The sequence below is a fragment of the Leopardus geoffroyi genome, chromosome B1 (genome assembly GCF_018350155.1).
Source record: "Leopardus geoffroyi isolate Oge1 chromosome B1, O.geoffroyi_Oge1_pat1.0, whole genome shotgun sequence".
Lineage (NCBI taxonomy): Eukaryota > Metazoa > Chordata > Mammalia > Carnivora > Felidae > Leopardus > Leopardus geoffroyi.
This window is the reverse complement of record NC_059327.1, coordinates 177484-201557: the sequence shown is the minus strand read 5'-3', so window position 1 is coordinate 201557 and position 24074 is coordinate 177484. Positions and strand designations below refer to the sequence as shown.

Here is a 24074-nt window from a genome sequence, read left to right as displayed (position 1 = left end):
TAAACCTCACCTCAACCCTAACACTAACCCTTACACAACCCTGACCCTTACCCCAACACTGACCCTGATGTTAACCATGACCCTGACCCTAATCCTAACCCTAAACCCTAATTCTTATCCCAACCCTGACCCTGACCCCAACCCCAACCATAACCCTGGCCCTGACCCTTACCCCAACCCTGACCCCAACTCTAACCCTTACCCCAAACCTGACCCTGACCCTAACCCCCACCCTAATCCTAACCCTTACCCAGACCCTGACCCTAACCCTGACCCTGACCCTAACCACTATCACCGTCACCCTGATCCTGACCCTAACCACTAACCCTGACCCTAACCCTAACCCTGACCCTACCCTAACCACTAACCCCACAGGGGCCAGCATGCCTGTCTCCAGTGGGTCTGTTCTTAGGGTTCCTGCAGACCTTCCCCAAAGACAGATTCAGACCCTCTTTTCATTTAAAAGAATGCTGCAAATCACTTCTGAAAGAGCCAAAAGATGCCCTTGATTATATTATTATTTTTAGAGTAGTAAAGTTACAAAGCTTAAGATAGTGTTTACGGTTCTGGATTCCTTTTATGAAATATATTTGTAAATTATTCAAGTAATATATGAATGTATATTTAGTGTGAAAACACAAGCAACATAGAAGCACATAGAGTAAAAAGTTTCTCTATACAAGTTACTTTGCTGGGTAGGAGGGTATGCATATTAATTAATTATTTATTTATGTACGTATGTATGTATGTATGTATTTATTTTTACTTAGGCTCCACACCCAGTGTGGAGCCCAACACAGCGCTTGAACTCATGACCTTGAGATCAAGACCTGAGCTGAGACCAAGAGGCAGTGCTTAACCAACTGAGCCACCTAGGTGCCCCATTAAACTTTTGATAGCTATTAGCAAATAGATCAAACTTGCCTTCTAAAATTTTGTACTGTCACTGCTGCCAGCAGCCCATGAGGGTTTTCCTACACTGTTCCCAACACTACATATGTCTTTATAAATGTTTATTACACCCACTTTGATGGGTGGGTATCTTTTTAATTAAGTTTTTAATTTTAATTCCAGTATAATTAACATAGTGTTGTTAGTTTCAGGCATATAATATTGAAATTGAATAATTCTGTACATTACTCAGTGCTCATCACGACAGGTGCATCCTTTGTCCGCATCACCTGTCTCCCCATCCCCACCCACCTGCTCTCTGGTGACCAGCAGCGTGTTCTCTGGAGTTAAGAATCTGTTTCTTGGTTTGTCTCTTTTCTTTGTTTTGTTTCTTAAATTCCACATATGAGATCATAAGGTAACTGTCTTTCTCTGATGACTTATTTAGCATCATACTCTCTCGCTCGTTGACAGCTGGACATCTCAATTTGCACTTCTGTGATTGCAATGGAGTATATTTTATTGTTTGACTCTTTCCAGAGACAGGAAATAAAAGTCATTTTGTACTCTGAGATGTGTGAAGTGTCTCTCCGATTTCTGACTTTATGGGAGGGGCAAGGACTCCTCAGCTTCAAATGGGTCCTCTGACTCTCCAGGTTGGGGTCCAGGCGGGGGTTCTGTCACACTCCTTATGACTGTGACCTATCTTGGCTTAGAAAAAGTGTTACTTTTTAGACTGTCGAGATGCCTGTAAAAGTACCGTCAGGTGGTTGTCTGTAGCCTGCACCCTGTCTGGCACATCCACACCTCTTGTTTGTCAATAGTCAGGAAACCCTGAAAATCATTTGCACATTCTTTTGCCCCAGAACTGCAGCACTGACTAGTCAGGCTTCGTGAACGCGAGGGGCCAGTGTTGACGCAGGTCAGCTGAGGCCCAGAGCGCTGCTCCAAGGCCTGTGCGGGTTCCAAAGTGGCTAGGGGCTGTTTGACTCTGACCAGGCTACTAGACGTCTAGCTGACTCTGCTGCCTTTTTCCGGACCTCTCCCAGCACGGATCCCTCCAAAGCCGCCCCCTCCTGTACCCTCCTGCGCCCGCACACAGCGGTCTGCTTCAGTTGGCTCTCAGACCCCGCTAGCCTGGCCGCGCGCACCTGCGGCCGCGCGCACCTGCCGGAGCCAGAATGGGGTGGGTGCGGGGGCAGGCAGGTCACTGGAGCCGCCGGGTGGGCCTGCGCGCGTGCCGAATCCTGGGCGCGGCCGCGCCCCGGGGCACCTGTGACCCCGGGCCCCTAAGTCCACAGCGGTCGCCCCGGGGCCGAGTCCTCCCGCAGGGGTCACTGCAGCGCGCGCGCCGCCTTTCCTTTTGGGGGCGGAAGCCCGGCGGGCAGAGGGCGGTGGGCATGCGCACTGCGCCCGCCCCGCGTCCGGCGGCCGTTGCCTTGGTGACCGCAGGCCGGCCGCCGGGGCCCCGCCCCCGCGCCGCCGCCCGGCGGACCTGGCCGCGCCCCACGGCCGGGGTGAGGGGTCTGACTGGGTTGGGGTTCCGGGGACTAGGGGGTGGGCTCGGGGTGAAGGGGAGGCCCGGAGTGGGGGGTCCTAGGGTAAGGGGGTCAACTCGGGGTGAGGGGTCGGCCCGGGGTGGGAGACGGGGTAGGGGTGAGGAGTGCGGGCTGTGAGGGGGGCCGAGATCAGGGGTGCGGGGAGGGGTGAGGAGGCCAGCCTGGGCTGGGGGACGGTCTGGCCAGGGGTGAGGGGGCCGGGGTGAAGGGGTCCCGGGTTGAGGGAGGACCCGGGTTGAGAAGGGACCGTGAGGGCTGGGGGTAGCCGGGATGAAACAGGGTGGTGAGGGGTCCCCGAAGTAAGAATGTCAACCCGGGGTGGGGGTGGGCGGTCGGACCAGGGTGGGAGTTAAGCGGGAGCGGTCCCAGATGAGTGGGGGCCAGGAGGAATGACCCCGGGATGAAGCTGGTCGTTTTGGGGGCGCCCGAGGTGAAGACCTCCGGGGCACGTAGGCTGCGAGGGGCGGGGTCTTGCGGAGGGGGCGGGGAGGGGGCGGGACCCTCGCTGGACTGAGGGGGAGCTAGGTCCTGGGGGTCTGAGCCCGGCCCCCGGGGGCGGGGCCCTCGGCCGGGGTGGGGGCGGTGACCTCCGGTTGGGGGGCTTTAAGGAGGGGTTGGAGGCCGGCGGGGGTAGGCGGGTAGCGGCCTGGGCAGGGGTGGGGGCGCCTGGTTGGGTGCGGGGAGCCCGGTGCCCAGTGGACCTGGGCCTGGCCCGGGGTGGGGGCGGGGGCTCAGGCGGCCCGGGGAGGGACGGGTCCCCGCGGGGTGGGCCGGGCCCCGCCGCCCGGCCCCGCCCTGCCCCACTCGCCGCGTCCCGGTCGTGCAGGAGCCGCAGCCCGAACGTCCGCGCGCTGCGGGCCGGCCGACGAGGGGCGCGCGTCGACGCACGCAGCGCGGAGCCTCCTCGGAGCATGTGGAAGCTGAGCCGGAGCCGGGTGCTGCTGGACGAGCCCCCCGAAGACGAGGACGGCCTGCAAGGGGGGCCGCCGCCCGCCGCCGCCTCCGCGGCCTCCGCGCAGGTAGGGGAGGAGGCGGGGCGGGGGGGGGGGGCGGCGGCGCGCGCGCGAGGCCGGAGCAGTGCGGAGGGAGAGGCGTGCGGCCCGTTCGGATCCGGGGCTAGTCCGGGGGCCCCGGTGCCGTGGTGCTCGCCGCCCGCCCACCCGCACCCCAGGGCAACACCCGGGCGGGAGGGCGCGGGGCGCGCACACCCCGGAGCACCCCGGTCCCGGCGCGCTGGCCTTCCTGCAGAGTGGAGGCTGCCGTCGCCGCGCTGGGCGGTGGGGGGCGGTGGGGGCCTGCCCCAGGGTCGCGGCGAAGTGGGTATTTCCGTCTCTTCAACCTTTGCCTGCCTGGAGGAAGAGGGCAGGTGTCCTTCATGCGGAAGATCGAAAGCCGCTGGCCTTACGAGTTCGGAGATATGCTTGGAATGTTTAGAATTTTTTAATTAAAAGGATCCCAGGTGGGGCCTGTGTGTGTGACACATGTGTTCCCCTCCCCCCCTTTCCAGGGCATAGTTCTCTTCCTTGTCTCATGAAATTTAGGTCAGAAATTCAGTTTTGTTTTTTTGTTTTGTTTTGTTTTAATGACGTAGTCCTAAAATTTCTTTTTTTTTTTTTTTTTTTTTTTGTTAAATGTTTGGAAACTCCTGCTGCTGTTAAAGCTGTTGTGGAAGTTCACGACGATCTGTATCTGTCTTCTGAGGACCTGGGAACGTTCTCGGGACTGTGTCTTCCTGGCCTGCGACCTGAAGGGGCTGGTGCCGGCGGCTGCTGGTGTCGGGTGCCCGCCCCGCCCGGAGAGGGTCTCATGCAGCCCCTGGCTCGCTTCCTAGTTAGCTGCTCTCGCATCATTTACTTTCTGGTCATGGAGCGCCCGCGCTCCGTCTGACTTTTTTCATTTCAAACTTTTACGGTTGCTCTAAGCAGCAACCCTCCTGAACATAACGAAGAGAATTTGCATGTTGCTTTAAGTGGCCGCAGAATTAGTTTATACTGGAAATAATTATTGCTGTATCGTTCTTTCTGGAGGAACTCAAAAACTTTAAGCTGACCTTGCTATGTTCTCTGCTCCCGTTTCTCTTAATCGTAAAACCCCTTTTCTTTCTTCTTGCAGAATTGTCACCTTAGCTAACAGTGTATTTTTTTTTTCTATTTTAGTAAACTTGATTCTTTAGGTACCCAGCAAAATTGAGTGGAAAAGACAGAGCTGGCATATGCTCCCTGTCTCCACACACGCTCGGCCCTCCCCCACTCTCCGGTCCCTTTTATTACAGTCAGTATCCAGCGCTGACGCCTGCGTGATCTGGTGACCTCGGAGTCCATGCCGTGCATTGGAGTTCATTCTGGCTGGGGTGCGTCCGATGGATTTTGACGAATGTAACGTGAAATGCATCCGCCATTAGAGTACCGTGCACACTACCCTGAAAACCTCCCTGGTCCACTTATTCATCCCTCCCTTACAACCGCTGATCTTTTCTGTTGTGTCCGTGGCTTTGTCTTTTCCAGAATGTCATACAGTTAGAATCCTCCAGGACGGAGCCTTTTCACACTGGCTTCTCTTACGTAGCCATATGTGTTCAAGGCTCCTCCGTGTCTCTTCGTGGCTTGGGAGCGCATTTCTTTTTAGCCCTAGGTGATTTTCGTTGTGTGCTTGTATCGTTTATCTCTACCTACTGAAGGGTGCGCTGGTCACTTCCAACTTTGGGCGCTTATGAATAAAGATGCTTTGCTATAAATACCTTGGTGCATGTTTTTGTGTGGACATAAAGTTTTACTTGGTTAAATACCGAAGAGTGGGATTGCTGTGTCGTAGGGTAAGACGTTGTCCAGTTTTGTAAGAAACCACCGAACTGTCCTCCAGAGTGGCTGTGACACCCTGCGTCACCTACAGCGGGAGAGGGACAGCTTCCGTTGCTCCGCGTCGTCGTTCGCCAGCACTTGGCGTGCTCAGTGCTCTGGGTTTGGGCTGTCCTCACAGGTGTGGGTGGCGTCTCCTTGTCTGAGTTTGCGTTTCCCTGATGACACGGGGTGTGGCGCGTCTTGTCACGTGCCTTTGTCCGCCGTACATCTTTGGTGAGGTGTCCGGTCTTCTGCCCCATTTCTTCACTGGGTTACTTGTTTCTTACTGTCGGTGTTGAAGAGTTCTTTGTGTATTTTGGATAATGGTCCTTTATCAGAGATGTCTTTCTCCAATATTTTCTCCTAGTCTGTGGTTTGTCGTCCTCTCTGGCCAATGTCTTTCACAGAGCAGAAATTTTCTATTTTATTTCATTGTGTTTAGAAGTTTTTGGTTTTAATGTAGGTTGTCAGTTATTTTTTTCATGGATTGTGTCTTTCATGTAGCATCTCAGAAGTCACGGCCACACCCAGAGTCACCTGGGTTTTGTCCCGTGTCCTCTTCTAGGGGTGAGAGGTGACTGGGCTGTTGTGTTACTTTATCAAGTGTATGTGTGGTTTGATGTGTGGAAACTCTTTGCTCTAGAAGACAGAGCCGTGTTTACTCGTGATGGGTTAGTCCCACTCCACAGTTAGTTCCTGCAGGAGGGTTTGTCCCAAAGCCAGCTCTTCTTAGAATGAAATGTGAAAATTGAAGGCCAGTCTACTGTAGAACTTCTGCCTCCAAACATGGGAATTCCCAGGCAGGAGGGACTGGGGGATCGAGGCAGGGTGGGGGGCGGGGGGGAGGGCCCGTTGGTGGCCTGGGGTCGGTGGCGCGGGGCCTGGGATTGTGGACGACGGGGCGTCTCCCGAGCAGGAAGCTGGTGCAGGCTCTTCCCGGCTGCTGGGTGGCAGAGTGCGGGCTAGGAGTGCTGGCCTCACTCTAGAAGGCGTTAGCATTCCTCTCTGGAAAATCAGGTCATGCGGCTATAATCCGCGTTTTGTGTAAAAAGAAAACAATAGCTTAATGTTAAGTTTTAATAAGTTTGAGATTTGAGGCCTTCAAAATCAGTACTTGGAGTCGAGTAAAGCCTGTTAGTTTTTACACCGTAGAAAAAAACTTTGAGCAGCTCTTTGCGCCTTGGCCTTTATTGTCCTGAACAGGCTGTTTTGCATTAGAATACAGTTAAGGTTTATAAAGCGAGTTCTTGAGTGCAGTCATTTAATAAGGAGAGACGAGTTTCTTTTTTTAATAATGTATTTTTTTTAGCTTCCCTCCAAGTTAGTTAGCATGTAGTGCGATAATGATTTCAGGAGTAGAATCTGGTGAGTCTCCCCTGCATAGAACACCCAGTGCTCATCCCAGCAAGGGGAGACAAGCTTTGATGAGCCTAATGCTTATTTTTAAAAGCCCGCTGTGCATACAGGGACAGATTTCTGCATATTCCATGTTAGCTCTTCCTCCCACCGTCCCATAGGAAGTATCGTCACTTTTTTCGTATAGCTATCCATGGGAAATATTTGTGCACACACACAAACACATTTCCTACTGTAAACATCTTTCTGCATCTTGAATTGTTCCCTCAGTAATGTGTGTCTCGTGGAGCACTTCCTGTTTAGGTGCAGTGGCTGAAAACAATCTCATTTTTAAGGCTGCATTTTTTTCTTAGAGAGTGCATCAGCGGGGCAGAGGGGAAGAGAGAGAGAGAGAGAGAGAGGGAGGGAGGGAGGGAAGGAGGGAGGGAGGGAGAATCAGTCCTAAGCAGGCTCCATGCCCAGAGTCGGGGCTTGACATGGGGCTCGATCTCAGGACCCTGGGATCACGACCTGAGCTGAAATCCAGAGTTGGACACTTGACCGACCAAGCCACCCAGGCGCTCCTGATGGACATGGAGGCTGAGCCTTTTCTGAAATCCCTGCCTGTCAGTTTTACGCAGTAGCAGAGAGGGGGGCTCGGAGAGATACTACACTGTGGGAGTTTAGACCATTCTTGGGTTGCTTTGAGCTGGGCTGCAAAGCGATTTAGCTAGCTTTAAGTTAGTGCCTTTATTTTATTTTAAAGGTTTACTTTTAAAAAGTGTTTGTTTTGGAGAGCAAGAGAGCAAGCGACCAAGCAGGGGAGGGGCAGAGAGAGAGGGGGGGACAGAGGATCTGAAGCAGGCTCCAGGCTCTGTGCTGACAGCAGAGATCCCAACGTAGGACTCAAACTCACCAACTCTGAGATCATGACCTGAGCCGAAGTCAGGTGCTTAACCGCCTAAACCACCCTGTCGCCCCTGGCTATGCTGACTTTGAAGAAGGCAGTCCTCTGTGGATGACCTTTAGGAGGTTATTTCCAGTCCCTTTCTGTTACAACACGCAGCATGAGTCATTTCACGTGTCTGAGGTGACATTTCTAAAAGTAGAGCTACTGAGTCCGGGGGCATGTGCGTCTGTGATTTGATGGCTGTCTCCAAACTGCTCTCCCAAAGAGGCCGCATGGATGCAGGTCGGCCGTGCGTGGCCCAACCTGTCACGAGAGGCGCGTCGGTACGGTATAGTGCAGTGTTTGCAAACTTTTAGACCTGATGGGTGAAAAGCGGTATCTTTTTTTTTACGTTTATTTATTTATGTTGAAAGAGAGAAAGCGAGAGTGAGCGCGTGAGCAGGGGAGGAGCAGAGAGTGGGGGAGAAAGGGAGAATCCCAAGCAGGCTGTGCGCGTTCAGCGTGGACTCATGAACCGTGAGGTCCTGACGTGACCCGAAACCGAGGATCCGACACTTAAGTGACTGAGCCACCGGGAGCCCAGAAAAGTGGCATCTTAATTGGGTTTTAATATTTTTCTCATAGGTAATATTAAAAAGCTTTTCATCTGTTTACAAGCCTAAGTAAGAGAGAACTTATGTAGCTTGTGAGAACTTCCTCGCCAGTCCTGCCACCGCGTCATCAGAGATGTTGAGCTATAGTCAGAGTAATTGCATCTCCATGAAAATGTAGCCTGTTACTTCAGATTTGGACCCTGGTTTCTGACGCACTTGGCTTGAGTCTTGCTCTGCCGTTTGTTCGCCAGGTGACCTTGTACGAGCGACTTGACCCAGCCAAGCTCCAGTTTTGTTTTTGAACCGAAAAACCGGGACAAGGGTGCAGTAACAGCAGCATTTGTCATCTGTCGTGTTAAGGCCTTGACATGGGTAGTGCGAACGTTTGCCAGATGGAGAGGCCAGTCACAGCAGGAAGGTGATCTGGAAAGGCCATATAGCTAGTGGGTGCTGACAGAGATTCTCCATGCGGGGACTCCTGGCTGGCCGAGTCGGTTAAGCCCCCTACTCCTGATTTCAGCTCAGGTCATGATCTCACAGTTCATGGGTTCTGGGATCGAGCCTCGTGTCGGGCTCTGTGCTGACAGTGCAGAGCCTGCTCGAGATTCTCTCTCTCCCTCTCTCTCTGCCCCTGCCCTGCTTTCTCTCTCTCTGAAAATAAATAAATATTAAAAACAAAAAAAAAAAAAGACTCTTCTTGACCAAGCCTCAGTCAGGCTCATCTGCCCCTCCCTCCAGGTCTGAGAACGTTTGTTAGCACTCGGATGGGCTTGTGCACATCAATGCAGCTGGTGGGGCGCAGATTGACAGGGCTGGCTTTGTGCTCACGATGGAGACGTTGCATTTTACTGTCTCCTAGAGCCCTCTAGAAGCTAGACAGCACCTCCACAGAGAAAGGACTTCCGGTCTGCTGCTGTGTCCCTAATGCCAACAAAGGTGCCGGGCACCTAGCTGGTGTGCGTCAGTCAGTACTTGTGAAATGAACGGTGTGGGCACAGGGTTTTCAAGGGACACCACCACTGACAAATGCTGCGCAGAGAGCGAAGTCGGGAGGGAATCCGAGAATAGGATGTGTTCTCACTGGACGTGGAAGGAGAAACAGGAGTCGCCCAGCCTCAGAAGATCTGCTTCATTTTTATTCTTTTAATTTTTTTAATGTTTGTTTATCTTAGAGAGAATAAGAGCAAGAGCAGGGGAGGGGCAGAGACAGAGGGAGACACAGGATCCAAAAGACAGGCTCCGAGTTGTCAGCACAGAGCCTGATGTGGGGCTCGAACCCACGAACCACGAGATCATGACCTGAGCTCCAGTTGGCTGCTTAACAGACTGAGCCACCCAGGCGCCCCGATTCATTTTTAGATACCGATTCATTTTGGGGGAAGCAGATACTTCTTTGTAGGGTTGACATGTTGGACACTCACATGAGCTAACTTTTGTCAAATACAAGTAACTGAGGATTATGTGTGGGAAGGGGAGGAAAAGGCAGAGTTAGAAAAGAAGGAAGAGAAGAAAGGCTGTAGGTAAAGCAGTCCCTCTCCCTAGATTCATTTGGTTAACTCATTGTTTTAAATTCTTTTAAAGTTTATCTATTTTTGAGGTAGAGAGCGTGCACACAAGAGTGGGGGAAGGGCAGAGAGAGAGGGAGAGAGAGAATCCCAAGCAGTCTCTGCTCTGTCAGTGCAGAGCTCCATGTGGGACTCGAACCCAGAACCCACGAACTGTGAGATCATGACCTGAGCGGAAATCTAGAGTTGGGCGCTCAACTTACTGAAACACCCAGGTGCCCCTGAGTTAACCCATCTTAAAAAAAGAGTTGAGGATTCTTTCACTTTGGTGCTGCCTTAACAGAAATATAATGCAAAACTTTTCTAGTAACCATGTTAAAAAAGTTTTCAAAAAAAGGTGAAATCAATTTTGGTGTAATTTTCAAAATACCGTGTGTCTAAAATATTAATTATATCAGTATGTAAACAATATAAAAATTTGTGAATGAGATTTTTCTTTCCCATACTAAGTCTTTGAAATCTGATATGCATTTTATACTTACCAGCATGTTCAATTTGGATGTTAACTTTTCATCAGAAATACTTGATAAATATTTAGATACTATAAAATTTAAGTTGAAAAAGTAAACCATTTATCCAGGTTGTTCCAAACACGCTGAAAAGTTTTCCAATAGCTGAGTTGAGTATCTGTTTTTAAGCTGACATTTAGGGGCATCTGGGTCACTCAATTGATAAAACATCCTACCCTTGATTTTGGTTCAGTTTATGGGATCGAGCCCCACACAATGCAGAGCCTGCTTGGGATTCTCTCTCTCTCTCTCTCTCTCTCTCTCTCTCTCTCTCTCTCCCCCCCCCTTCCCCCTCTCACTCTGCCCCTCCCCTGTGTTCATGCTTTCTCTCCCTCTCAAAATAAACAAACATTACAAAAAACAGACCTTTAGATACTTAGAAATGCAGTTCCTCAGCTGTGCTAGCCTGTGTCCGTCCTCTGCACCCTCACTGTGTTTAGCTGGGGTTTTGAAGGCCCAGTGCAGCCCCAGAACTCTCCCAGATTCAGGTGGGCTCATCCGAGAGGGTCTGTGGGTTCTTGTGCGTGCCTGGCCTGCCCGGCACGGGATGAGGCCCACGGCCCTGTCCTTCGGCACAGTGAGCGAGGTGAGGACAGAGCCGTGCGTGCTCGATGTCTGTCTCTCCCAGGCCCCAGCACACTGCTGCATAATGTTCACCCGGAGACGCTAAGGTTAAGAATTCAGATGAAAATTGTTACTCCAGGAGTTTAATATCCTGATTGATAAGTTTACTTTCACTGGTTTTTACTAGAGCCTAAGGCAGCATGCCTCGGAATATTCTGGAAAAACCGCCACTCCTTGTCATATTTGCGTCAGACGGTGCGGGTTTCCATGACAGACCGGAAGTCACTGAACAGAGTCCCGCTTACGTCTCCTGCTCTGAGGGCATCTCACCTCACTGAGCCCTTCCTTGGTAGGTGACCCCACGAGGCCAGTGGGGAGGTATTTATCCTGCCTTTATTGGGTCATCTGGTGGGAAGCATGGCCTTCTTTGCCTTATGTGTGGGGTTGGGGTTTGGGGCTTGGGTGTACGAATAGGGGCTCGTCAGCCCCAGTTATAGGATTAAAAGCCAAAGACCAAATGAAACTCAGGAGGGCCTTCACCTGTTATTTGAAAACCAATCGAGATCCAGACGAGGGACAGCGACGAGCGTTTTGTAGACTGTTGTTTCCCTGTCTGGTCATGCATCCCACATCGAGGGAGTTCTTCTTGGTCTGAGAGCTGTGGATGGTCAGATAACAGAGTTTCTTCTCCCAGAAGTCTAGTCTGAGGAAAGACTGGCTCTTCTCACTTCTGTCCATCTCAGAAATGGACGAGGGACCCCAGCAGGGTAGGAGGGGAACAGGCAGCACCTGTCCCGGGGGCCCTGATGTGGGCTTTTCACCTTGCGCGACGGTAACAGGTGTCTGTTAAGGGAAGAAACCTAACGGAGTAGACGGGAGTGCGTCATTCTGTGCAGAATTCTTATCGTCGGAACGGAGTGGCTGATACGAATTGGTGCTGCTGTTTGAAAGGTACTTTGAATCGTCTTGTGAGTGCTTGCTGTGATGTATAGTAAGTGGGGTTCCTTCCTCAGTAGGGATGGTTTCTAAAGTAAGTGACCCTGTCTCGGTTCCCACCGTGTGCCAGACACTGCGGTGAGACTTAACACGTGTCGCTGCAGATCCTCACAGTGGCCCTGAGAAGTGGGCACAGGCAGCCCTTGTTATTTGCAGACTCCCCTCCTCACTGAACGGTATTCGGGCCCCCAGCGCCAGTCCCGGCTGTCATGGCCGTGTCCTGCGCACACGCAGAGGCTGACCGGGCGCTGCTCTGCCTTCTTGGTCCAGCGCTCGCACTGCTAACAGGTGTCCTTTCTGCAGTCTTTTTGGTGGCTCGTTTTCGTGTTTATTTTTTGTTGGTGAGTTTGCTTAGCCCTAAAGCGCCGTCTGATGTTCCTGAGGGCAAGAAGGCCGTGACGTGCCTTACAGAGAAAACACATGTGAAGTAAGCTTTTGCCCAGGCGTGGGTTACCGTGTGTGGGCTGTTAGCTCAGTGGTAATGAATCAAGATATATTAAATAAGAGGTCTTTACACAGAAATACATAAAACAAGGTTATGTAGTGATTGATCGATGGCGATGTGGCCAGAGGCTCACAGAAACCTGGCCCTGTATTTCCCCCAAGAACAGGGATGAGTAGCTGCTAATTTCAGTGTTCAAGGCCACTTTTACCGCAGCCCTACCTCAAATGATGACAATCCACAACATTTTACGTTTGAGGAAACTCGTGTGGAGTTATGTAGTCACTGACAGGAATTTGAGTGCTGATTCCTCTGTGTGTGTGTGTGTACAGATATTTGTGTCCATGTATATGTATACTTATATGCGTATATATACATGTATATATATTTTTTTTGAGTAGGTTCCATGCTCAACATGGGGCTTGAACTCATGACCCTGAGATTCAGAGCTGCTTGCTCTACAGACGGAGCCTGCCAGGCACCCCAAGTTTATATTTGTTTGCTACACTGTTTCTCTTACCTTATTAGGGTATCATAAACTTGTGATATCATTTTTAATTTTGCAAATACTGATATATTTTTCCCTTCCCCTCTCCCAAATATTGGTATTTCACATAAAAAAATTTTAGGGCTTCAGAGATCAGTGCCTAGGAACTGATGAAATTGTGTTCTGGCTCAAATTCCAACGTAGCAAACCTCATAGTATAGTTTTACTTTTTGCTGTCCTGATGGTTTGTAATAACGAGTGTACTGATAGAAGTGTTGTGTGGGGGTAAGCGGCCCTCTCTGGTGGAAAGTGCTGGAACAGGGTGGGAAGAGAACTGTCACAGACACCCACACTCTTCTGCATCCACCCCTCTCCTCACTTCATTACTCACTGCGTTGTTTGAGTAGGAGGGTAGGAATTCCTCTGGCCTGAGGGTACTGACCGAGGCCCCCCAGTGCCGGTTAGTTGGCACGGGAGGTGTGTACGAGGGAGGGAGGGGGGGAGGGCTGCCGAAGCCTCGTGCAGGAGTTTAGACAAACAGTCACGATACTTTACAAAGAATACATGTCTCCGGAGGGGAGAGTGCGGGCGGGGTGCGGATAAACAGGAAGGATTCCAGCGTAGCTGTTCAGATGCGAAATCAGAGCCTGAATTTTAGATTGAAGGGGAGTGAGCTGGTCAGTGAGCCTGTGCCTTGGGAGGTGAGGGTCAAGGGCTGGAGGGCAGCTGGAGGGAGCAGGACAGAGATGTCACCTGTGGCTTTGGGGGCGGTAGGGGGCACGTCTGACCTCAGACTGAAGAGTCTGGCAGGTGACGTGATGAGGGGCAGAGGCCGAGTGCTCATCTTTGGTAGCACTCTGGGAAATCTGCGGCAGCGGCTCCGTTCAGAGGCCCGAATTCCATCGGTCCGTAAGTTGGAACCGGGGAAAAGGGAGTGGGTAGCGAGGTGTGTTGACAAAGTCCCCGTCCAAGAGTGGGCAGGCAGATCAGATCTGGGTCCCAGGTGTTTCTAGAATTTCGTGACCTGAAGCAAATAGTCATTCTGTGTCCCGAACCCTCCCTTACTGTAACGGGCACATAGTAAATAGTTTAAGCTTGTCTGTGGGCAAGATGGTCTCGGTCACTTCTCAGCTTTGCCCTTGTGGCAGACAGACAGCCACTGAATATGTAAACGAATGAGTGTGGGTGTTCCAGTGAAACTTTATGTATAAAAACACCTGGGTTGGTCTGTGGGCCATTGTTTGCTAACCTCTATTTATATTTTATTGACGTGCAGTCGATATAAAATATGACACTAGTTTCTGGTGTACCGTATACTGATGGAACCTTTCTGTGCGTTGGGAAGTGACCCCCACTGTGAATGGAGCTCCCAGCTGTCACCGTGCGGAGTTGTTACAGTGTTACTGGCTGTATCCCCTGTGCTGTCCTCTTAGTTAATCTATAACTGGAAGTCTGTACCTTTTATCCCTTCCCCTGTTTTGCTCATGCCCCCCCACTCCCCCCCCCAACCACCAGATAGTTCTTTGTATCTAGGAGTCTGTTTTTGTTTTGTTTGTTTGTTCTTTTTTTTTTTTTTTAGATTCCACGTAGAGGTAAAATCCTATGGTATTTGTTCTCTGACTTATCTCACTTAGTGTAATATGCTATAGTTCATCCATGTTGTTGGAACTGGTGAGATTTCATTGTTTTTTTTTAAATAGCTGAATGATATTCCTGTGTATGTGTGTGTACATGCACGATATCTCCTTTATGTGTTCATCAATCAGTGGACACTTGGGCTGCTTCTGTAGCTTGACTATTGTAAGTAACGATGCAGTGAGGATACAGGTGCACGTGTCTTATTCTATTTATATTTAAGTAAACTTATTCACGCTTATTCATTATTAGGGGTAGAACTCAGGAACAAGCACAGGGAAGAGGTGCACGGGCAGGGTGCGTGTATGTTGCAGGGGCGGTGGGGGGCGGGGGTCCAGAGATACCTTGCCCCCTGTGGACAGGCCGGCCTCCTAGCACGGGAATGTGGTCACCACCCTGGAGTCTCCCAGAGCCCTGTCATTTAGGAGATTTTAGGGAGGTTCTGTTCCTGGGGCCTGGTCAGTTAAACCACTAGCCAGTTTCCAGGGCCCTCCTACCCAGAGGTCAGGGGAAGGGAAGGGGGGGCTGCGAGTGCTGCAGGGGTTGGCTTTTCTGGTGGCCAGCCCCACACCGGGGCTCCCTGGCCCCCTCTCCAGCCCTGCATCGGCATACAAAAGGTTGTAAATTCCCGGGAAGCTTTGTGCCAGGAAACTGGGACAGAGACCAAATATTTTTTAGTCTACCACACCCAATATTTGATGTGTTATAAATACGCATGGATTTCAAATTACACATTTTATCAAGATAGGTAAATGATTTCTTTAAGCACTTTGAAAGTGATAAAATCTCTATTTCTTTTTGTTTTTTCCTTCTTGCTTTTATGCTTAGAAAGGCATTTCCTTCCTTGAAATCAGGTTTCTTCCAGTTCCTTTATGGCTTCATTTAAAAGGAGTAAGTCTTTCACCTCTGTGGACTTTATTTTCCTGTCTGTTGTATAAATAAGGATTTAACTCCCCCCCCCCCCCAATACATTACCGGTTGTTTTAAATCCATTAAAAATTTGTTCTTTCACCCTCTTTTCATGCCACTTACTCTCTACTGAAACTGATGAGGTCTTTTGGGGGTGACAGTGGGGTCTGTGGGGTCCAGAGCCAATGGCCAAGAAAGAATTCTCGAAGATGTTTTCGGTGCAGAAAGTGATTTTATGGAAGCCCAGGGGCAGGACTATGGGCCGGAAGAGCGGTGCTGGGACCCTGAGGAGAGACTGGTTGTATACCCTGGGGCTGGGAGAGGTGAGGTCCAGGGGAGGTTTCCAGTGAGACTGTCATATGCTAAAGACTCCCGGATACTGGAGGCCTGGCCGTAGTCAGGCTAAGGTTTTTCCCTCCAGCCAAGCCTTAGCATTAGGTCAGGAGGGAGTCCTGGAGAAACTCTGCCTGCCTCCAGTGTCTGTCAATGGGCTGCAGGTTATAAGGACGTTTCCTTCTACCTGCCACTTCCCTCTGCCTTTGTTCCCACGTCACACTGAGTGAGAGTTCCTGTTTCTGCACGTCTTTGTCAGCACTTGGTGGCGTCAGAGTGTTTTGCATTTTGGCCGTTGTGACGGTTGTATAATGGTGTCTCGTTGCTGTCATTTCAGTTCCTTGATGACGTACGATACTTGATCTTTTCCTGCGTTCATTCACCATCTGTATATCTTTAGTTACTGCTTAGTTTTTTTTCCGAAATCAATGTACCACGTACCCTCTGCTTTTGATGAGCCTAGACGGCTTCCCTAAGACCGGATGCCAGATACAGCCATGTTCCACGTTACCGCGTTTGCTCACGGAAGTGGAGGACAGGGGCGCCTGGGTGGCTCAGTGGGTTCAGCATCTGCCTCGGTTTCAGCTCAGGTCATGATCTCACGTTTCTTGGGATCAGGCCCCATGTCGGGCTCTGTGCTGAGCGTGGAGTCTGCTTGGGATTCATCCTCTCTCTCTCTCTGTCTCTGTGTCTCCCTCTGCCCCTCTCCCCTGCTCATGCTTTCTCTTTCAAATAAATAAACAACAAAAAAAGTGGAAAACAGACCTGTTTTTGTATGACAAATAGGAATTCACCCCTTCGGTTTTAGCCTGTATATTTTCTTTGATGAGGTGTTTGTGTAAGTCTTTTGGACCCATTTTTAAGTTCGGTTTTCATTTTCTTACTGTTGAGTTTTAAGAATTCTTTATATATTTTGGACAGTGGTCCTTGATCAGGTTTGTCTTTTGCAAATATTTTGGGGTATGGATTTTCCTCTCATCCTCTTGAATTTTTATCTGTGTTCTTGTCTTCCACACCCCTGAGGGCTGTGCCCTAGTGTGGCACTGACAGGAGCTCACTGTGTCTGGGGGCCTTGGGGGAAAGCAGTGCCCTTGGATCTGAGCCTTCAGAGGCCTGGATGACTTGGGACCTACAGCGGATCCCGTCCTCGCCCCATTAGGAGATCACCCTACCAGACACGTAGAGTAATGCAAGAAGAGAGAAGATTTCTACTGTCATTTGCCATTCCAGTAATGATTTTATAATCCTCATGTATTCAAATCTTCTTTTTAATATAGTTTACGAAGGCAACACGTAACTTTTTTTTCTGAATATTTCTGATGTTTTAGTCCTTGTGAATGGTTTTTTTTCTATTGTCTTAGAAATAAAGCAATAAAGCAATTTTTTTATATTTAGCCATTTCCTTAGGTCTAATGGCTCATTTGATGCTTTGCCATTTTCTTGTTCTCTAGTCTAAATAATAATAAATATAATTTCCTTTCCAGTAGTTTTAACTCGTTTCTGTTTTATGCCTTGTATTGATTAGAACTTACAGAACGTTACTGAGTAATTGTGCTGGAGAGCTGCTGTGTGTTCTTGCTGACCGTGGGCTTTGCCGGCTAGTTTGTTTTGATGGGACTTTAAGCATGCTAATATACACAACATTTTATACTAGTTGTATTCAGAGAGACTTCATAGTATTACAGACACAATTTTGTTTTTGTTTTTTGTTGTTTGTTGTTTTGCTGTCCCAGAGATCGATAAATGAGCATTTAAAAGTCCTAGCTCACAAAGGTACTGGAAGTCAGGGTGAAGAAGGGAAGGACTGTCCCAGGCAATGTGGACTCAGGAGGCCCTCCTAACGTCCTGCTCCGTGAGGCCCTGAAACCTGACCGAATCCCCGGTATTTATGATCTTCACTCAGAGTTAGTAGCTAAAGCATAATAAATTCTGAATTGTAAAACTCTTCCTTCTATAGCTTTTTCTTTTTGGGTAAATTCCATCAAAGTTCAGTTCCTTCATCTTACCAAACGAGAAGCTTAATTTTAAGGGGCTTCTGGGTGGCGCACTCGGGAAGTGTCTGACTCTTGATCTCGACTCCTGTCATGAGCTCACAGTTTGAGGGTTCAAGCCCCACGCTGAGCTCTGCATTGATGGTGTAGAGCCTGCTTGGGATTTGGTCTCCTCTCTGCCTCTCGCCCGCTTGTGCTCTCTTTCTCTCTCTCCAAATAAATAAACTTAAAAAACATTTTTGTAAGGTAGCTCTTCCTCCTCAGGAACAAATACTATCCTGCCCATTGGTGTGAGCCCTGGAGGGAGAGGGGATCAGGCTATGAGGGCACATTACATTGGCTCACTTAGCATGTGTTCCCAGGTGCTGGTGGGGCCTCCTCTCGTAGAACTGGGAAGAGGACACTTACGTTTCTCATTGTGTTTGGAGGCAGCCAGACTCCCTATGCCCGAGTTACCTGGGAAAGAATTGAACTTGGAACGGAGTTGACTGGGGAGGGAGGAGGAGAGGGCTTGAGGTTCTGTTTCGCTGATGTGGCCTGTCAGTCATGGGCTGGCTTGGTTCTTGGTGCTGCCGCACGTACAGGTGACCTGTTATCCTGGAGTCAACAGGTTTCTGAGAGGCATCCTGATCTCTGGACTGGGACGGAGAAGTTTGATCTAGAGCAACGCTGAGGACAGCACCCTCCAGTTCCTCTAGCGTGCTGGTTGTATGTGATTTACAGAGGCATTGAGGGTGGAGGTCTCCTATGGCTCCTGTGTGGTGGAGAGAAGCATGGAGGCCCGCCTCTCCTGCTGTCTTCGCTTTCTTGATAGTGTCCTTTGAGGCAGTTTTTAAAAATTAGCATGAGCTCCAGTTTATCTCTTGTTTTCCTTTGTTGCTCATGGTCTTGATATCTTCGCTAAGAATCCTTTTCCAAATCCAACCTCATAAAGATTTAACCCCTGGGTTTTCTTTTAAGAGTTTTATAGTTTTAGTTCCTACATTTAGATCTTTGATCCATTTTGAATTAATATTTGTATATGGTGTGAGGTAAGGGTCCAGTTTCATTTTTTTGCTTGTGGCTATGTAGTATTCACAGCATCATTTGTTGAAAAAGACTATTCTTTTCTTATTTCATGGTCTTAGCTCCCTTCAAAAAAAACCAGTCGACCTTAGATGTATGGGTTCGTTTCTGGATTCTCTTCCATTCATCTATTTACTTATTCATGTGCCAGTGCTGCACTGTCTTGATTACCATTGCTTTGTAGTGAGTTCTTTTTAAAAATATTTTTTTTATTTGAATGTCATTGACACATAATGTTATGTTAGTTTCAGGTGTATGACATTGTAGTTCAACTTCTTTACATATTATGCTGCACTCACCACAAGTGTATCTGCTCTCTGTCACCGTATAGCACTGTTACACCACCACTGACTATTCCCTCTGGTGTGTCTTTCATCCCCAGGACTTCCTCATCCTATACCTGGAAGCCTGTACCTCCCACTCCTCTTCATCCACTTTGCCTGTCACACTGTCCCTTTCCCTCTGGCAGCTGTCAGTTTGTTCTTTGTGTGGGTGCTTTGTGGTAAGTTTTTTTGTGAGTGCTTCTACTTTTTTTTTTTTTTTTTAAACATTGTTTTGACCATTTGGAATCTCTTGTGATTCCATATACGTTTTAGAATAGCCTTATCATTTTCTACAAAGAAGTCAGGTAGGATTGTGATAAAGGATTGGATTGAACCTATAGCTCAGTTTGGGGACACTGCTATCATGACAATGTTATGTCTTGTGATCCATGAACATGGTATGATTTTCCATTTATTCAAATATTTTAAAACTTTATTTTAGTAATATTTTGTAGTTTTCAGGAAATAAATTTTCACCTTTTATAAAATTTATTTCTAAGTATTCCTTTTGATGTGTTTTTAAATGGGATGGTTTTCTTAATTTCTTTTTTTGATCATTGCTGGTGTATAGGAACACAACTGATCTTTGTATATTGATCATGTGTTCTCTCAACTTGTTGAATTCTTTATTAGTTGTAATGGGTTTTTGGTGGATTCCTTATGATTTTCTATGTAAAAGATGATGTTGTTGCAAAGAGAGCTAGTTGTACCTCTTCCTTTCCAACCTGGTTGCTTTTTATTTCATTTTTTCCTGTTGCCATGTTGGCTCCTTCAACACGGTCTTAAATCAGAGCGGCACGATTGGCATCCTTGTTCGTTCTTGAGCTCAGGGGAAAAGCTTTTAATATTTAACCGCTTAGTATGATATTCCCTGTGGGTTTTTCTTAGGTGCCTATTGTCAAATTGAGAAAGTCCTTTTTAAAAAAGAAAAAAACTAGAGCAATCACTTAAAATGTATTGCTGCCATACTTAGAGACTACGGTGAGTTTTATTGTAATTATGTATGCAAATTGTACTTAAACTTGAATGGACCACTTCCAATTTATGTGCTTAACATTAGACAGTAGGTCAGAATAACAGACTTTGTGCTAATGATACATTAAAATGGGTCTGAAAAACACTTAAAAATAGTGTATTCTTAGACAATTTTTAAAATTTATTTTTCTGAGAGAGAAAATGAGAGTGCATGTGAGTAGAGGAGGGGCAGAGAGAGAGAATCCCAAGCAGGCTCCGCACCGTCAGCACAGAGCCCAGTATGGGTCTCGATCCCAGGAACTGCGAGATCGTGACCTGAGCTGAGATCAAGAGCTGCCCAGTCTTGAACTAATTTCTGATTAGAAAAGTTACACGTGTTTTAGGTAGGGCATTTATATAAAATAAATACACACATATATAAGGAAAAAAGTAGAAATAGTCTATAGCCCTCTACCAGGGGAGAGCTGCTACTTGAATATTTTTATCATGAAAAGGTGTTGATTTTGTCCAATGTTTTTTCTTCTCTATTGAGATGATTATGTGATTTTTGTTATTTATTTTCATGAAATGATTTTTATTATATTATTGATTTTCAAATGTTGAACCAACCTTGCATTCCTGGGATAATTCCCACTGAGCTATGGTGCACAATGCTTTTTAATTTTTGCTGGATTTAGTTTGCTAGTATTCTGTTGATGATTTTTTTGTTTATATTTGTATGAGATACTGGTCTATTTCCTTTTCTTAATGTATTTGTCTGGTTTTGGTATGAGGGTAATATTTCTGTTAGAAAATGAGTTAGGATGGGAATGCAAGCTGGTGCAGCCACTCTGGAAAATAGTATGGAGGTTCCTCAAAAAACTAAAAATAGAACTACCCTACGACCCAGCAATTGCACTACTAGGCATTTATCCAAGGGATCCAGGTGTGCTGTTTCAAAGGGACACATGCACCCCCATGTTCAGAGCAGCACTATCAACAATAGCCAAAGTATGGAAAGAGCCTAAACGTCCATTGATGGATGAATGGATAAGGAAGATGTGGTAGATACATACAATGGAGCATTACTCGGCAATCAAAAAGAATGAAATCTTGCCATTTGCAACTATGTGGATGGAACTGGAGGGTATTATGCTAAGTGAAATTAGAGAAAGACAAAAATCACATGACTTCACTCATATGAGGGCTTTAAGAGACAAAACAGATGAACATAAGGGAAACAGAAATAATATAAAAACAGGGAGGGGGACAAAACAGAAGAGACTCCTAAATATGGAGAACAAACTGAGGGTTACTGGAGGGGTTGTGGGAGGGGGATGGGCTAAATGGGGATGGGGCACTAAGGAATCTACTCCTGAAATCATTGTTGCACTAAATGCTAACTAATTTGGATGTAAATTTAAAAAAATAAAAAATAAAAGTAAAAGTAAAAAAAAAAAAAGAAAATGAGTTAGGAAGTGTTTCTTCCTCTTACACACTTTGGAAGAATTTGTGAATAAATGATATTTATTCTTTTAAGTGTTTGGTAGGATTCGGTGGTGAAGACATCTGAGCCTGTGCCTTTCTTTTAGGGTAGCTTCTGGATTATTGATTCAATTTGTCCGATTGTTTTAGAAGTCTATTCAGATTTTTTGTTTTCTCGAGTGCATTTTGGTAGTGTGTCTATGTAGGAATTTGATTTGTGCTATGTAATTTGTTGACATACAGTTGTTCAGAGTTCTTCTCATTTTTTAAGGTTTTTTTTTAAAAATATTCATTTTGAGAGAGCGCACAAGAGACTGTGAATGGGGGAGGGGTGGAGACAGAGAGGGAGAGAGAGAATCCTAAGCAGGCTCTGTGCTTGACAGCACAGAGCCTGACTCGGGGCTTGAACTCACAAACCCTGAGATCATGACCTGAGCTAAAATCAAGCCTCAACTTAACTGACTGAGCCCACCCAAGCATCCCTATTATCCTTTTTTTTGTAAAGTCAATAATAATGTCTCCTCTTTCATTACTGATTCTAGTAATTTGAGTCTCCTCTCTTTTTCCTTTGGTCAGTCTAAAGATTTGTCAATTTTGTTGATCTTTTGAAAGAGCCAGCTTTTGTTTTTGTTAACTGTTATTTTCTTCTCTCTGATTGGTTTCTGCTTTCATCTTTTTTATTTCTTTCCTTCTGCTTTGTGTTCGGTTATTTGTTTTTCCAGTGTTAAGGTGGAAGTTTAGATTATTGATTTGAAATCCTTGTTCTTTATATAGACATTTAAAGATAAACATTTTCCTGTAAGCACTGCTTAACTGAATCCCATGAGTTTGGGTAGGTTGTGTCTTGTCTGTAATTTATTTCGAACTATTTTTGGTTTCCCTTTTCAGTCCCTGTTTGACTCGGTGGTTGTTTAGGAATGTGTTGTTTAATTTCCAGTATTTGTGAGTTTTCTTGCTGTTGATTTCTGATCTCATACCACTGTTGTCAGAGAACCTACTCAGAAGGAGTACATCCTGTTAACAAATATAAGGAGGTTTGTTCTGGGTCTGGTGTGCATTCCCTCCTGTACCCTGCTCTTTGCACACTTCAGAGTGTGCTCTGTTGTTGGAGTGTTTTTGTTGCTCCTGTGGCTTGTTGTATGTGTAGGGGTGTTCATGTTTGATAGTGGCACAGCTTTCATTGTTGGCTTATCTCACTCTCCCTTTATTTCTGTCTGGTTTTGCTTCCTTTTTATTTTACTTTTTAAAAAATGTTTTATTTTATTTTTGAGAGAGAGAGTGCAAGCAGGGGAGGGGCAGAGAGAGAGGGAGACACAGAATCCGAAGCAGGCTCCAGGCTCTGAGCTGTTAGCACAGAGCCCGACGTGAGGCTCAAACCCACAAACTGAGATCGTGACCTGAGCCAAAGTCAGATACTTAACTGACTGAGCCACCCAGACGCCCCTATTTTTTTAAACTTTAAGTTTATTTATTTATTTTGACACACACACACACACACACACACACACACACACACACACAAAGCAAGAATCCCAAGCAGGCTCTGCACTGTCAGCATACAGCCCGGCACTAGGTTTGAACTCTTAAACCATGAGATCATGACCTGAGCCGAAATACAGTCGGACGCCCAACTGACTGAGCTACCCAGGCGCCCCCGTTTTTCCTTTTGCATTTTGTTGTTAGTATGAGTCTGTATGTCTTTAATTGTCATATCCATTTGTCATTATGAAATTTCTCTTTATCTGTAGCAACTTTTGAAATTTTAATGTTTATCTTATTCACTGATGGAACTGCTCCAGCTTTGTGTGTGTGTGTGTGGTTGCTTGTTTCTATGATCTCTCTTCCTTTTACTTTCAGTCTCCTGTATCTTTGAATTTAGGGTATGTTTCCTGTAGGCACCCTTTAGTAGGATCAGATTTTATAATTCAGTATGGCAGTCTCTGTCTTTGACTGATTATTTAATCCACTTACATGTAATAGTATCGCTATGTGGGGTTTACATCTGACATTTTACTTTTTGTGTTCTGTGTCCCAGGTTTTTTTGCTTCTCTATTTCTCTTCTGTTCCCTTTTGCGTTGTATTTTCTCACATAACATTTTAGTTTATCACTTACTGTCTGTAGTAATTAGTCCAGTACACTTTTCTTCCCACTCACTTCTTTATGTCGTTACTGGCAAATACATTACACATGCATTATATTTGTAGATGTTGTGGGCCCAACATTGTATTATATACATATTGTATTATATACTTTTTTAAGTTAATTATAAGAAGGCAAGAAAGGAGGCCTTATACTGTGTTTTATATGAAATGACCTCATCTCCTTACCATGTTCTTTGTGTTCCCTGCGGATCTGCTCACTGTGTTACTTGCTCTTAGCCCAAGGGGCTTCCTGTAGTGCTTCTCGTAAGGCAACACATTCTTTCAAACTTGTTTATCTAGGGAAGTCTCGATTTCATCTTTCTTTCTGAAAGATAGCTTTAATGGGTAAGGATTTTTGTTCGACAGCAGCTGTTGCCGGTGCTTTGGATGTGATACTCCACGGCCTCCTCGCCTCCACTGCTGTCTTGGGAGAGTCGGCTTTCAGCCTTCCTAGGGCTTCCTTGGTAAGTGACTAATCATTTTCTCTTGTAGTTTTCAAGACTCTCTCCTTGTCTTTGTGTGGTGTAATAAAAAATGTGTGTGGTCCTT

The 24074-nt window shown here is 47.1% G+C and overlaps 1 protein-coding gene and 1 long non-coding RNA gene across 2 annotated transcripts in view; both read left to right on the top strand.

The window, feature by feature from the left end:
- Nucleotides 1-3062: 3062 nt before the first annotated feature.
- The window catches only part of LOC123583994 (testis development related protein), a 39592-nt gene continuing 18580 nt past the window's right edge, over nucleotides 3063-24074 (top strand). Inside the window, exons 1-2 of the mRNA XM_045451262.1 lie at nucleotides 3063-3080; nucleotides 3277-3469. Coding sequence (XP_045307218.1) covers nucleotides 3362-3469 — 108 coding nt within the window. The 5' untranslated portion in view covers nucleotides 3063-3080; nucleotides 3277-3361. The remainder of the gene's footprint in view (nucleotides 3081-3276; nucleotides 3470-24074) is intronic.
- On the top strand, nucleotides 3477-5184 carry LOC123583999. The gene is made up of 2 exons (XR_006705100.1): nucleotides 3477-3909; nucleotides 4111-5184. It is a non-coding gene; the product is annotated as an uncharacterized LOC123583999 (long non-coding RNA).